Source organism: Rhinatrema bivittatum, chromosome 10 (assembly GCF_901001135.1).
Source record: "Rhinatrema bivittatum chromosome 10, aRhiBiv1.1, whole genome shotgun sequence".
In the NCBI taxonomy this organism is placed as follows: Eukaryota; Metazoa; Chordata; class Amphibia; order Gymnophiona; family Rhinatrematidae; genus Rhinatrema; species Rhinatrema bivittatum.
The window spans coordinates 102586676-102599599 of NC_042624.1; the positions used below are offsets into that span (position 1 = coordinate 102586676).

The 12924-nt window shown below is 41.5% G+C and overlaps 1 protein-coding gene across 2 annotated transcripts in view; it reads right to left on the reverse strand.

Annotated features, from left to right (window-relative positions):
• ATG4C (autophagy related 4C cysteine peptidase) overlaps positions 1-12924 on the reverse strand; it is an 80221-nt gene that overhangs the window by 52132 nt on the left and 15165 nt on the right. For both annotated transcript variants that reach the window (XM_029617816.1, XM_029617814.1), the window contains exons 3-5: positions 10729-10838; positions 8893-8976; positions 6523-6759 (exon numbers count right to left, since the gene is read on the reverse strand). In XM_029617816.1, the coding sequence (XP_029473676.1) occupies positions 6523-6759; positions 8893-8976; positions 10729-10804 (397 nt within the window). In that variant the 5' untranslated portion in view covers positions 10805-10838. The remainder of the gene's footprint in view (positions 1-6522; positions 6760-8892; positions 8977-10728; positions 10839-12924) is intronic.

The following is a 12924-nucleotide window of genomic DNA, read 5'->3' on the forward strand; positions in this document are numbered from 1 at the left end:
GATTTCTCTCTGTCCGATGCCACATTTTTAGGGCTTCCTGGCAGAGAAGCCATGATCCCTTTTCCTCCTTGCTTGATATAAACATGGCAATCTTGAAGGAGATGCGTAAAAAAGTTGATAAAGCATATCTAATTTCTCTCAACTCATTTGATAGCAGCTCTCGAAGAGTCCAGAGGCCTTGTGTTTGAAGGGTTCTGACATGCACTCCCCACCCTTTGCTGAAGGCATCCATTGCTAGAAATACTTGGTCGGGGAGGAAGCAAAGAGAGGCTTCTTCCTTCAGAAGTCATGGATGTAGCCACCACTGTAACTCTTGTTTCACAGTTGCTGTGATCTGCACTGAAGAGATGACAGCAGTTGAGTTAGTAGATGCTACTGGAGGTAGCGAATGTGAAAGCAGGTCAGGGCACTGCCATATGACCAAGAACTACTAGGAGCCACCTTGCAGACAAGCATGGAGACGAGAAGAGGTTTCAGATGAGCAATGTCATGGTGCTAGCTTGGTCGGGAGGCAGGAATGCTCTTTCCTCTATTGAGTTTATGCAAGCCCGATGAATTTGAATCTGAGTGGGTTCCATACTTGATTTCTCAAAGTTGATCAGAAAACCTAAGCACTGTAGAAGAGCTATGACTGAGCTCAGAGAATGCAAGACTTTGTCCCTTGAATTTGCTGTGATAAACCAATTATCCAGGTACGGGAAGACTTGTATTTCCTGGTGATGGAGATGAGCTGCCACTATTATGAGGATTTTGTAAAGACCCTCAGGGTTGATGAGACACCAAACGGGAGTATTCTGTACTGCTAGTGGGAAGTATCCACCTGGAAGAGGAAGTAGTGCCAATGCAAAGAATGGATGGGTATATGAGCTTATGCATCCTTTAGATCCAAGGCACACATCCAATTGTCCTTCTGTATATAAGGCAATATCATGCTGCAGGAGTTTATTTTGCTTTTCTTTCTCAGAACAATTGTGTTTGTTCAGGCATCTCAAATCGAGAATGGGCCATAGTTTCCCCATTTTCTTGGTAATATGGCAGTATTGGAACTAGAAACCCAGTACATGCTAAGATGCTGGGATTAGCTTGATCACTAGTTGTTGAAGAAGCAATTAGACTTCCAGTCAAACCTGTGGTAAATGAGATGGATCTGAATGGAGCACTGAACAATGGGAAAGGGATGGAGGCCAAGAGAAATGCAACAAGTACCCATACTGAACAATTTGGAGAAGACAGGTGATCTGACGCCACTCTTCCACTAAATGTTGGATTCTTCCGCCTACTGCAAGAGCTGGAAACAGATTGTTTGGATGGATCAAAAACTAGGCATGTTGTGTAGATTTCAGTCGATTGTGTTCTCTTTGTCAAGGCCTGGCCAGAAGTGGCTCGACACTGTGCTGGATGGAGCAGTAGACAGTACTAGTGAAAAGATTGGTTAAGGCCTTCTATGGAGGTATGATAATTTATATGGCTAGAAATGACGTCGCGCTATGAAGGGCTGTTCAGGAGCCATCAAGAGTGACTACAATGCCACATTATGGTTCTTAATTTGAGTAATCATATCACAGTGCTTTTCACTGAAAAGGTTGTCCTCTAAGTAGGGGCCACCAGTTTTTCGCGGACATCCTCGCGGGTGCAACTTCCTCAAAGCTATGCCATTAAGTCTAGCCCCAATAGAGGCGGAGAAAGTACGTGAAACTGAATCAAAGGATTTGTATACTGATTGGAGTAGATGGCGGATGCCCTCTTCCGCATCGAGCAGCGGTTGTGGATATTAACTGCCTTGCTCCATGGCAGTCATGAACGTACTGCACCATGTAGAATTGGTGGATGGAATGCGAGCAGATAGTATTGCACTTTGAAAAATTTTCTTATTGAAGTTATTTAGCAGGAGGAGACTGAGTGAACCCATATCTTCTTCGCACTTTTCATAGCAGATTCAACTACTACGGACTAGCGAGGCAACTAGTCGACAACAAAGCCTGGTGAATACTGGATTCTGAATTTGAGGTCTAATGTTCTAGCTGTAGGAGTGACCAAAATAGGAGTTTCTCCATGTTCTCATCTGTAAAACATCAAGTTTGTTGTGAACTAGAAGGGCCACTGGATTGGCTGGAGTGTCCATTATTTGAAGAAGGTGAAGTAGCTTTGAGCAGGGGTTTTGTGGACATGTACGCTCTTTTCCACAATTTTAGACTAGGTATGATCTTCTGGTGGTAAGGTGTGGTCTGGAGGATCTGAAGGGGGTTTGGAGGGTATGCCAGTAGTCTTCAACCAAGCCTAAAAGTAGTGGGTCACTTACCCAGGCCTCCAGTGACAAAGAGGGTGAACTGGGAAGAGCTTCCGATTGACTACCTCCAACCTGCTAGAATTTGCTGCAAAGGACGATGAAGAACCCCTGAGCAAGGATTCTGATGAGTTCATCCCTATAGGTGACATTGGGGTCCAGTCTGTGGTATTGCCATAGCAACAGTAGAATGGAGAGGCTGGAACATTCCTTCTGTCTCTGATCAAAGTAGTAAAGAACCTCCTCATCAAGCCTGTGATTTGGTCAAGTAACTGATTAGTCCTCTAGCCTGGCAGAGGTGGTGGGATATCCTTTTCAGAGAGCAGGATAGGCTTCTGCATGAAGACAGGTGGGCTGTTAAAAGTTAGTGGTACTATAGAAGTAACTGGTTCTGCAGTCTCCAGGGCAGGTCATTCCACTATTAATCTAGGAATAAGTGTTCTGGTTATTGGCGGCAGCAAGGGTAACTTGACCATTTCTCCCACAGATCTAGAACTGTGTTGGTAAAGGAGCTCGATAAATCAAAGTCTGAGGTGGATGCTTGATGGGGTAGTATTTGGACTCCTTGGATGCTTTGGTATGCTTTGATGGGTCTTTAGAGACGTGCATCAATAAATCCGGTGCAGGTCATGATACTGCATAAGTTACACTAGAGTTGTGCTGTGGGACATTGCACTTTGCATTGCAGGATTTTGTGATATAAAAGCCTGAGCACCTTGTGACTGTGTGGCAGATGTGTTGGTGCATCAAATGGACATGCGTTTAGCGTTTCAGTGAATCATGCATCGAGCTCATTGGTGCATTGTGTGTCGACAGCATTGGTGGAAGATGCAGTTAGGAGAGTCGATGCACTGTGCATCGCCGATGCTGATTGCGCCAACTGCACCAGTGATGGCTGTGTCAATGTACCCCTCTAAGAATATTTATGCTTCTTCGACGCAGACTGTGATGGTTCTCATGATTGATACCGCTTTGTCTGATGCAGGGCTGCTGGTGGAACTTGACCCCACAGCTTTAGCTTGAGTGGACAAGGAAGTTTTTGAGGAGCTCCTGCTCAACAACTCCTTTCCCAATGAGACAGATGAGGTTGCCCTGAGGGACAAGGACCTAATGGAACTCCGGAGAGATTTATGCAGTTCCTCGATACAAGGCTCCTTGACCTCTGTAAGCACCAGGACATCAATCTACAGGCATAGCAGTTCTTCGGGTCATGTTTTGAGCCCAGGCATCAGTAACAAATTGTGGCCAGTGAGGGACATTTTTCCACAGATACAATTTTTGAAACCACAGTTGATTTCTTCTTCTGACCGGATATGGTGGAAGAGGCCATACTTTGCCATTATACTTTGTTTTGGGGTTTTTTTTTATCTCAGTAGCATTGAAAAGTGCTGGTAGGGCTGCAGAAGCAGTGAGGCAACTTGATAGGAAGAAAACTGAAGTAAAAATACCTAACTGAGGAGGTTATAAGGCAGGGCTTCTCAAACCTGCTTCTGGTTTTCAGGACATCCACAATGACTATGCATATTAATTTGCATAAACTGAGTCTCCATGATATGCAAATTTATCTCATGCATATTCATTGCGGATATCCTGAAAACCCAACTGGCTGCAGGGTCCCCAGGATAGGTTTGGAAAGCCCTGATATAAGGATTTTTACAGAAAAATATAGGAGAGTTCACATCTGTGCCTGGACACAAAATGACTGAAGAGATTCATGATGCAACACATGCACGGAAACTCCCGCATATGCTCAGAAGAGCTCAAAGGTCTACTAGCTTGGAGACACAAGACCATCCAGTGCCGCCAGATGAGGTCACCCATGTGTAATGGCTACTTCAGCTTGCTTATCGATGGAAAAACAGAAGACATTAAACAAAAAACAACATTTGTCTATGGCCAACTGGTTTGCACAGGTGCTACTAGGAGAAGACTGTTAAGAGATGAGAAAAAGGATATTATTAAAGCAGCAGGGCAAACAAAACATGAAATTTTTACATAGTTTAGAAATAAAACACACAAAAATACTCAACCACATTTCTTTATACTTTCAATTTTTTAAAGAAATCTATCACAAAAAGTATACAATATCACAGTCTTACAAGATCTTTGTGGTGTATACATCAGAAAAATGCCATATAAACAATGCAGATAAAAAAAAGTCCTCCTTATATGAACATTAAGCCTTACTATTTAAGCTAGACATTTGCATTTGCCCATAAAAAGATCAGAGCCCAAACCTCTGGGAGAGGAAGAAACGAGAACACAGTATCATTTTGCTAAAGATGTCCTTTAACTGGACAGATGCTACACAGTCCAGTAATTATACTATTTGACATGGTCAAATATGTTCTATCTACTTCCTAGGTCAAACTAAGCACTTTTCATTTTGTTAGTTTTTCACCCTCATTTTTTTCAATATTTCATTTGCAGTTTGTTTCTTTAAAACAAAAACAAACTACATTAATAAAAAAAAGGGGAAAAAAATGGCAGGCTCCAGAGAAGGAAAAAAAAAAAAAAGTCCCTCCTAGGCCTCTCCTGTTACTTCACAGAGCAGGAGTGTTGCTCCTGTCCCACTGGCGGCATGCTTAGAAATGGCTAGCAGAGAGAGGCCAACACTATTGTTAATGTCTTCCATACAAAATGGCACAGGCCTGGGTCTGGACCTGGTGGGTGCTATTTTGTACAGAATAAATTAACAGTCTGCTGGTGCTATTTCTAAGCATATCACCAGCACAACCACAATCACTCCTGGCTTGAGGATGCTCTTCAATTCCGCTCCTCCAATCGTCCTATTAGAACTGCACTTTCAGGAACCCTCTACACCCCTTCCCTTAAATGTGCTCACCACACCTCCACCAGAGAAAGAGCCCTATCCATTGCAGGCCCCTCCCTCTGGAACACTATGCCACTTGAGCTCCGACTAGAACCATGCATTCGGAAATTCAAAACAGGGGTTAAAACATGGCTCTTTAAAATGGCCTACCCTGACTCGGATCCTAAGTAGTCCCCCTGCTCCCTCTACTCCTTCAGAGAAAGAGCCCTTGTCATTAATGTACTCATAGCCTTCTCCTTTATTCCTTTAATTATATTCTGTTTTCTCTCCCATTTCTCTTCACCTCCTTATTTACCCCCATTTATACCCCTTTCCCTGTCCTTATACCCTTCCCTTTTTCCCTATAGTAACCCTTTTATACCCCTTTTATTTACCCCCTCCGCTATCCTTTAAACCTTACTTTTCCCTATAGCAAACCTGCTAGTCTATATATAGTTGCCTTTCTGAATGCATAATTTGTAATGTCATATATAGTGTCTCATGTATATACTAGTTAAAGATAATGTATATTACTGTTTATACTACTTTTTATTATTGTATATAACATAATATTATATATATATTATATATATTATTGTATATAATACTTTTTGGAGTGTATAATTTATATAAGGTTATCCACAGTCCCTTACCGAGTGTATAATTTGCAATGCTACTTATGTTCTTCTGTTTTCCCATCAGGTACTGTTCCTTTTCTCCTCTTCCTGTTTTTCCCTCTCATCTCTCGCCCCTTCTCTCTGCCTATCTGCTCCCTCTCCCCCCACGCTGGTTTTTTGTAACTTCCTCCTTCAGTTATATTGTAAACCGGCATGATGTACCCACGAATGTCGATATATAAAAGCTAATAAATAAATAAGGCAGGAGAGACTGGAGACTGCTCCTGCCACATAGAGAAAAATATAGCAAGTGGGTTCAGAGAGGTGTGAGGGGAAAATCGGAGTAGGGGGCCCAGGAGAGAAATTTTTGTCAGCTGCAATTTAAAAAAAAAACAAGTAACATTTTCATCTTTTTAAAAAAAGAATGAAAACTAAATGTTATTAAAAATATTCCATTTCAAAACAAATGTACGCCCTGCTAAGCACATGTATTTCTCTTGCCACAGTCGTGCTCTGCTAATACATGCTGGCAAAAACACGGGATTTATAAACCACGTATTCTGTTTACATCACCACAAATGCCTCTTTTTAGCAATATGAAGGGTCTGGTTAAATCTCTACAGGTTTACATATAAAGAGGATGCATGCACTTGTGCAATTATTTCATTTGGTCATCTGATCTGCTGCAAGGGCATCCAAAAAGAACAAGGCCCATTCAGAAATAAGTGGATTTGAATTTACAGTAAAAAGGTCATCAGAAAACCAAAATGCTAACCCAATATTTATTACTTCCAATTGCAAAAACCTACCTCTACCCAGCAGATGAAGTACTAAGCCCTGAGCCAGCAACATCTGACCAGTCCTCAATGTGCAGCCCCATCCGCAATCTGTTGTCCAGGTTGACCCCGCTATCTGAGGAAACTCTTCTCTATAGGTCAGCCATATTCTAGAAATGAAATCCTTGCGGAACTCTTCCACATTTCCTGAAATAACTTCATAATCTAACAAATTAAATTCTGGCCAGTCTATAGAAGGTTCACTTGGTTCTGTAAGAGAATTGAGAGAGTCACAAATTACTGTCATTTCCTGTTAATTTTCATTTAGAGAGAGAAGTATCTAGAAAACGATCTATCCACAATTGCTAGCACCTTAGCTGAAGAAACCAAATCCTTGGACATTTATGCCAAGATAATGCATAAATAAGCTTAGTATTTTAAAATCACAATTTAAAGCACTACTACTTCTTACTTATGGCCTTGAGCAGGACAATTCTTGCTAATGTGGGGTCTAAGAATTGCTGAAACTATTTTAAACTGTGATTGAAGTAACATTAGCAGGGCACAGAATTTTATTTTATTTTTACAGTATTCAGGTCTTCCTCCACTCCTGCCCCCAGCTATCAATGAAATGCTGCTTGAGAAGACCCAGCTAACAGGTGTCAGCTGAGAGAGAAACAAGCTCAATCCTCTGCTCCCACTTAGAGCAGTAGTTCCCAAGTGGGTCCTTCAAAGTATCAATGACCACTTCTTGCTCTTTTTTTCCTCCCCTTTCTGAAATGAATCCTCTTGCTCCTAAAGTCATTTAGTTCTCACTACTCTGAAACCTTTGAAATTCACAATTATTGTCAAGCCTCAATCAATAAACAGACCTGAGTACCGAACACTGCTCTGTAAAGAGCAACTGCAACGCACGTGACTTGAAGCTTGATAGACTTTCAGTGACAGCCTTCTGAGGCCTCAATTCCATTCCCTCTGAGGAAAGTAAGCAGGCCAAACAGCCGTGGGCCATGCCAGTGGTCCTTGCAATTCAATGGAACTGACATGCCGTATGCAAGTGACAGAGCCCTGGTCCCCGTCAGAATGCATGTGCAGTAGGGTTTTTTTCAGTTCTACACTCAGATCATAAGTGAACATTTACAGGATTCTGAGAATTGTGTGTCAAAACTTAACTTTCCTAAACCAATGACATACCAAAGTAATTTTCTTCAGTGAATTAAAGGCTGGAAAATGTTAGTGTGGTTTGTAGTTTATTAGATTTTTTTTTTTTTTGTAATGTGCATCTTTTTTTTTTTTATGTACATCCCTCAGACTGTAGAAACGATTTCTTGTCTAAAGCTGCCACATGTGTATCATGGTGAAAGGACCATGGAACTGGATCTCCTTTGCACTTAATACTAGCTTCTTATAAGTTTAGTTATGTCATATTTTGATATTTTATAAATACATTTTAGAATTCTTCAAAATGTTACTTATCCAATATGCATCCAAGTCCTTGTTTTTAATGACCATGATTATCAGTTTTTTAAATTTCTACATCTACTATATTTGTTTAAGTCACAGTCCAACTTTACACATGTCAGCACGATGACAAGGGTTTCTGATAAGGGCTAGTACCGCAGTACCTAATTCACTTATGGCCAGATGTAACAAAATGCTTAATGCAAAAACTCCTTAGTGGTGAGAAGGTTGCTAAACAAAGATGTCAAAATCTTTAAAATATTTAGGGCTTTATTTGATGAAGAATTTTCCCATAGGCACAAAATCGGAAAAAGTTGTTTCTGAATAAAACCCTTAGGACTTCACAAAAAGTAAAGTTCAAAACAAAAAAAGGGATTCTTTATAACTGCTGGTTTTAAACAGCAACTAAATTATCTAAACACCTCTTATATAACACTGATTCTATAGTGTTATCTTCAACTACCTGGCGACCACCACCCTATCTCTGTAAAGTAACAGCTGTCCAACAGGATATGCAGAAAGCCTTTTGCTTGCTTAATGTGCTTTTCTTAAGATAGTAATGAGGTCTCTTCTGAACAACTCTTTTTAAGAGTCATCTTAGATGGTTTATTTCTTGTAGTAGCTGCAGCAAATCTTAGTGAATCCAGCATCAAAAGAAAGCAAGTGATATCAGTCTTGTAAGGGAGCTCCAAGCAGCCTAATTACCACAGTACCTAAGGATGTTAGAAAGGAAAATTCTGCCAGCATTAAGGAGACTGCCATTGTTACACTCAACTTTGAATTACTGCATGACATTCTCTTAGAGAAAAATAAGAGGATATTCCCACATACGCTATTATAGATTGGCTGAGGTCTTCAGCATGATCAATATTAGCCGTAACAACTATGAGCTTACCAAACAGACATCGTTATAAAACCAGCTTAGAATAAGCTTATAGTTACCTTCAGACTTGAAATGATAACATTTTCCTAACAAGAAAACAGGGGAAGTTCTGCTGAAATATGTCTTTGTTTTCAACACCCAGCCTAAAGAGATTGAAAATGAACAAAGCATTCAGTGATAGAACTAGGACAATGCACCATTTTCAAAAGGCATCTGATGATGTTTCTGGTCAGTTTCAGTGAGCAGGCATAAAACAGACGTTCTTTGTCTACTTCACATCAAAAGGACACTTGGGAAAGACAGCCTCTAACAAAATTAGGTTTGAAAGAGCTATTAAACAGTTATTTGATGTAACACTACCCTTTAGCCAAGCCTCACAATGGGTCTATAATGTATCTGACACCAAGACAGAAGAGAAAGTAAACAGACAAAATCTATGATGTGAGATTCTCCATGGTAAATGTCAAATGACCTCCACTACTGGTTCCCAAACTACAGGCCTGGAACAACCAGCCCCTACTAGAAGACTTGTAAGAAGATAATGAAATAAAAGTCTCATTGTCATCACTCAACCACAAAAAAAAAAAAAAAAAAGCACAAGATAGAACAGAAAAGCGGTTTGTCAATTATTTTAAACATTTCATTACAATTGCAGCATTAGACCACTGAAAATTCACTTTAATTTGAATTCTGCTGTAAGTTTCTTTTCTGGAGAGTCCCACCATTTTACTGCAGCTTGTAAAGGGATGCCCAATGAAAGTCTGGACACTTTAAGCACATAAAAAGTCAAACCCCAAATTGGTGCGATTAACCCAAAAATGTAAAAGTCTGAAGACAAATTAGCTAATCCTCCTCTATCAAGTCTTACTGTATCATAAAAGTGAAACTTGGAAGGTAAACCAGTTAAAGAGATCAGAACACTGATATACTTACTTCAAGGACAGCAGTTTGAGGTAACGGTTAACCCGCGATTGGACACATCCAAAATGCGGGTAGATAATAGCGCTCATCACATGCAAATACATGTTGATGAGGCTATTATCAATTCTCCCTCCATGCAAAAAAAGAAAAAAAAAAAAAAAAAGTGCACCTCCAGCACACATTTTTACTCGCAAAAATTAATGCCAGCTCTAGAGCTGGCGTTAAGTCTTGAGGAGCCCAAAAAGTGCTTTTCTATACTTCCTCCAATTTAATATTGTGGCAATATTAAGTTGGTGGGGGGGGTGGAATCTAGAAATGCCCCCCCCCAAAAAAAAAAGTGTGTGGGCAGCCAAGTTAGGATAGTGGACATTCAATTAACCATCCGTTTTCTTATCCGGTGGCTGTGCACAGGAGGTTAGGACAACGGATGCCCTAAAATTGAGTGTCCATTTTCCTAAGTGGCTGACAGTCGCCTCTCCCGGGCACCCACTGCTGAGAAGGCGCTAGGGGCGCACAATTTCCCCTAGCGCCTCCTTTTTACCTCGACAGCCCATCTGCATGTAGCACTGGATGTCCCGGAGAGGTGGATCAGCGCACGTTAAGGGAGCAAGCGCTCAATCATGAGCACCCACTTTAATGCGTGCAGATACCGCATCGGCCCGTTTGTGAGCCGCCATAATTCCCGAAGGATCAGGAAGCTCTTTCGTGTAATAAAATACTGCAGCGTTACAGAGAAAGACCCACCATACACAAAGGTGCACAAAATAGTCACCTACCGCTGTGTAAGCGAAGGCCTCGTGTCAAAACATGCTCTCCAACTATTGCTCCATACAGAAATGGAAAGAGGAGGAAAGAAAATCCCTCAAATATATTTGCTCTAAGAGCTTAATTAGACAACGAACAGTCACATTGTCAAAACTGGTTTCAAAGTATCTTATTTGACATTTTGCTGCTAATGAAATAATTTCACTTACTGTATTTCATACTGCGCCATGCAGACATAAATTTTGATTTTAGCTTTTCTACTTCATCTGTCCCAGTGGCATCCATTTTCGCTTTCTGCGGAGAAAGCCATCACTTTCTTCTGTAACACAAATTTGTCACTTTAGGGATAAAAATGAATGAAGCAAGAGATTCCACAATATTGGCTTTATCAGTGCTCAAACAAGAGTTTTGTGTTTGCTATTTCTGTCTCATTTATATTTAAACTTGTCTATTGCTTTATATAAATTGAGAAATTACTACTTACCTGATAATTTCCTTTTGTTTTGTTTTTTTTAGGAGAGTCACATAAATCCAGAACAAGTGGGTTATGCACTTCTACCAGCAGATGGAGACAGATGGAAGCTGAATCACAGAATATATACCCCTGCAGTGACTTCAGCCTACCAGTATTCTCTTCAAAAGCAACTGTGGAGAGACTAACAAAACCTGATTAAAGAGATAACCATTTCAATACTCAGCCAAAAGGCAATACCGAGCTCAGACAAGAATGTATTAACACTGGTCCAGGGACTGGACAAACAAACACTTACCAGCAACCCCTGTAACACGTAGCTAAGGAGGACTATAATACAACCATTCAGCAGCCAAAGGAGGAAAGCTGGATTCATCTGACTCTCCTAAAGGAAAGGAAATTATCAGGTAAGTAGTAATTTCTCATTTCTTAGCGGCTAGTCAGATGAATCCAGAACAAATATGACGTACCCAATCTACTCCCGCAGTCCAATCAAAACCGCACAAAGGCTGCATCCTCCCAGGCTTGCATATCCAGATGATACCACCTGGAAAAAGTATGTATCGAGAACCACGTCGCAGCTTGGCAAATGTCAACAGAAAACAAACAATTTCACTTCCACCCATGATACTGCCTGAGCCCAAGTGGAATGAGCCCTAACCTAACTAGGTAACTGCTTCCCAGCACCCACATATGCAGCTGTGACTACCTCCTTAATCCAGTGAACTATGGCAGCCTGCGAGGCCGGATCTCCTTGCCTAGTACCGCCATGAAGGACAAACAGGCAATGTATCTTCCGTAAAGGTTTAGAAACCTCCAGGTAATGGACAACGTCTCTCTTGACATCCAAGGGTCGCAACAGTCCATCTCCCTGTCAGAGATAGCAGGGAGATGGACTAATTCAAGTGAAAGTCGGTTACCACCTTTGGTAGAAAAGAAGGAACAGTACACCATTGTGCTACACCTGGAGTCACCCGGAGGAATGGCTCCTGGCAAGACAAGGCCTGCAGTTCAGAAACCCTATGCGCAGAACAAATTGCCACAAGAAACACGATTTTCAAAGTCACTAACCGCAAGATCAGGTTACGCATAGGTCTAAACGTAGGACCCACCAAGAAATACAATACCAAAATTAAGACTCCAAAAGGGCACCGGAAACCGCAAAAGAGGATAAAGATGCTTCACTCCTTTCAGGAAACGAGCCACATCAGGATGAGCTGATAAGGATCCACCATTCACCTGACCTCTAAAACAGGCGAAAGCTGCTACTTGTACCTTTAAGGAAGTGCCAAGCCTTTATTCAAGCCATCCTGCAAAAATTCCAAAATGAGCAGGATCTTGACCAAACAAAGAATACCTCTATCCTCACACCAGGCCTCAAACACTCACCAAACACACACAAGCCAAGGAAAAGGAGAATTTTCTAGCTCTTAGCAAGGTGGAAATCACTGCCGCAGAGTATCCATGGTTCAGCAAGCGAGCCATTTCAAGGGCCATACTGTAAGACAACATAGAGTCAGATTTTCGTGAAGAACAGGACCCTGCTGCAACAGATCCCTGTGCACCAGAAGCCAAAGAGGCAATTCCTTCAGGAGCCGCCACAGATCCATATACCACGGTCTCCTGGGCCAATCCGGAGCAACCAGGAGCACCACCCCTCTGTGGCACTCTATCCTTCAGACTAATCTGCCCAACATGGGCCATGGAGAAAAGGCATACAGCAACTTGTCTTCCAGCCACTCATGCACCAAGGCATTGATCCCCAATGACTTCAGTCGCAGGAGAGATCCAAAGAATCACGAGAAGTTGCTAGCAGGTCTAGAAATGGGAGACCTCAGCGATCCAGAATCAACTGAAATGTCTTGTTTGATAGCACCCATTCTCCTGGGTCCAGACATTCCCTGCTAAGAAAGTCTGCTCTTACATTGTCTTT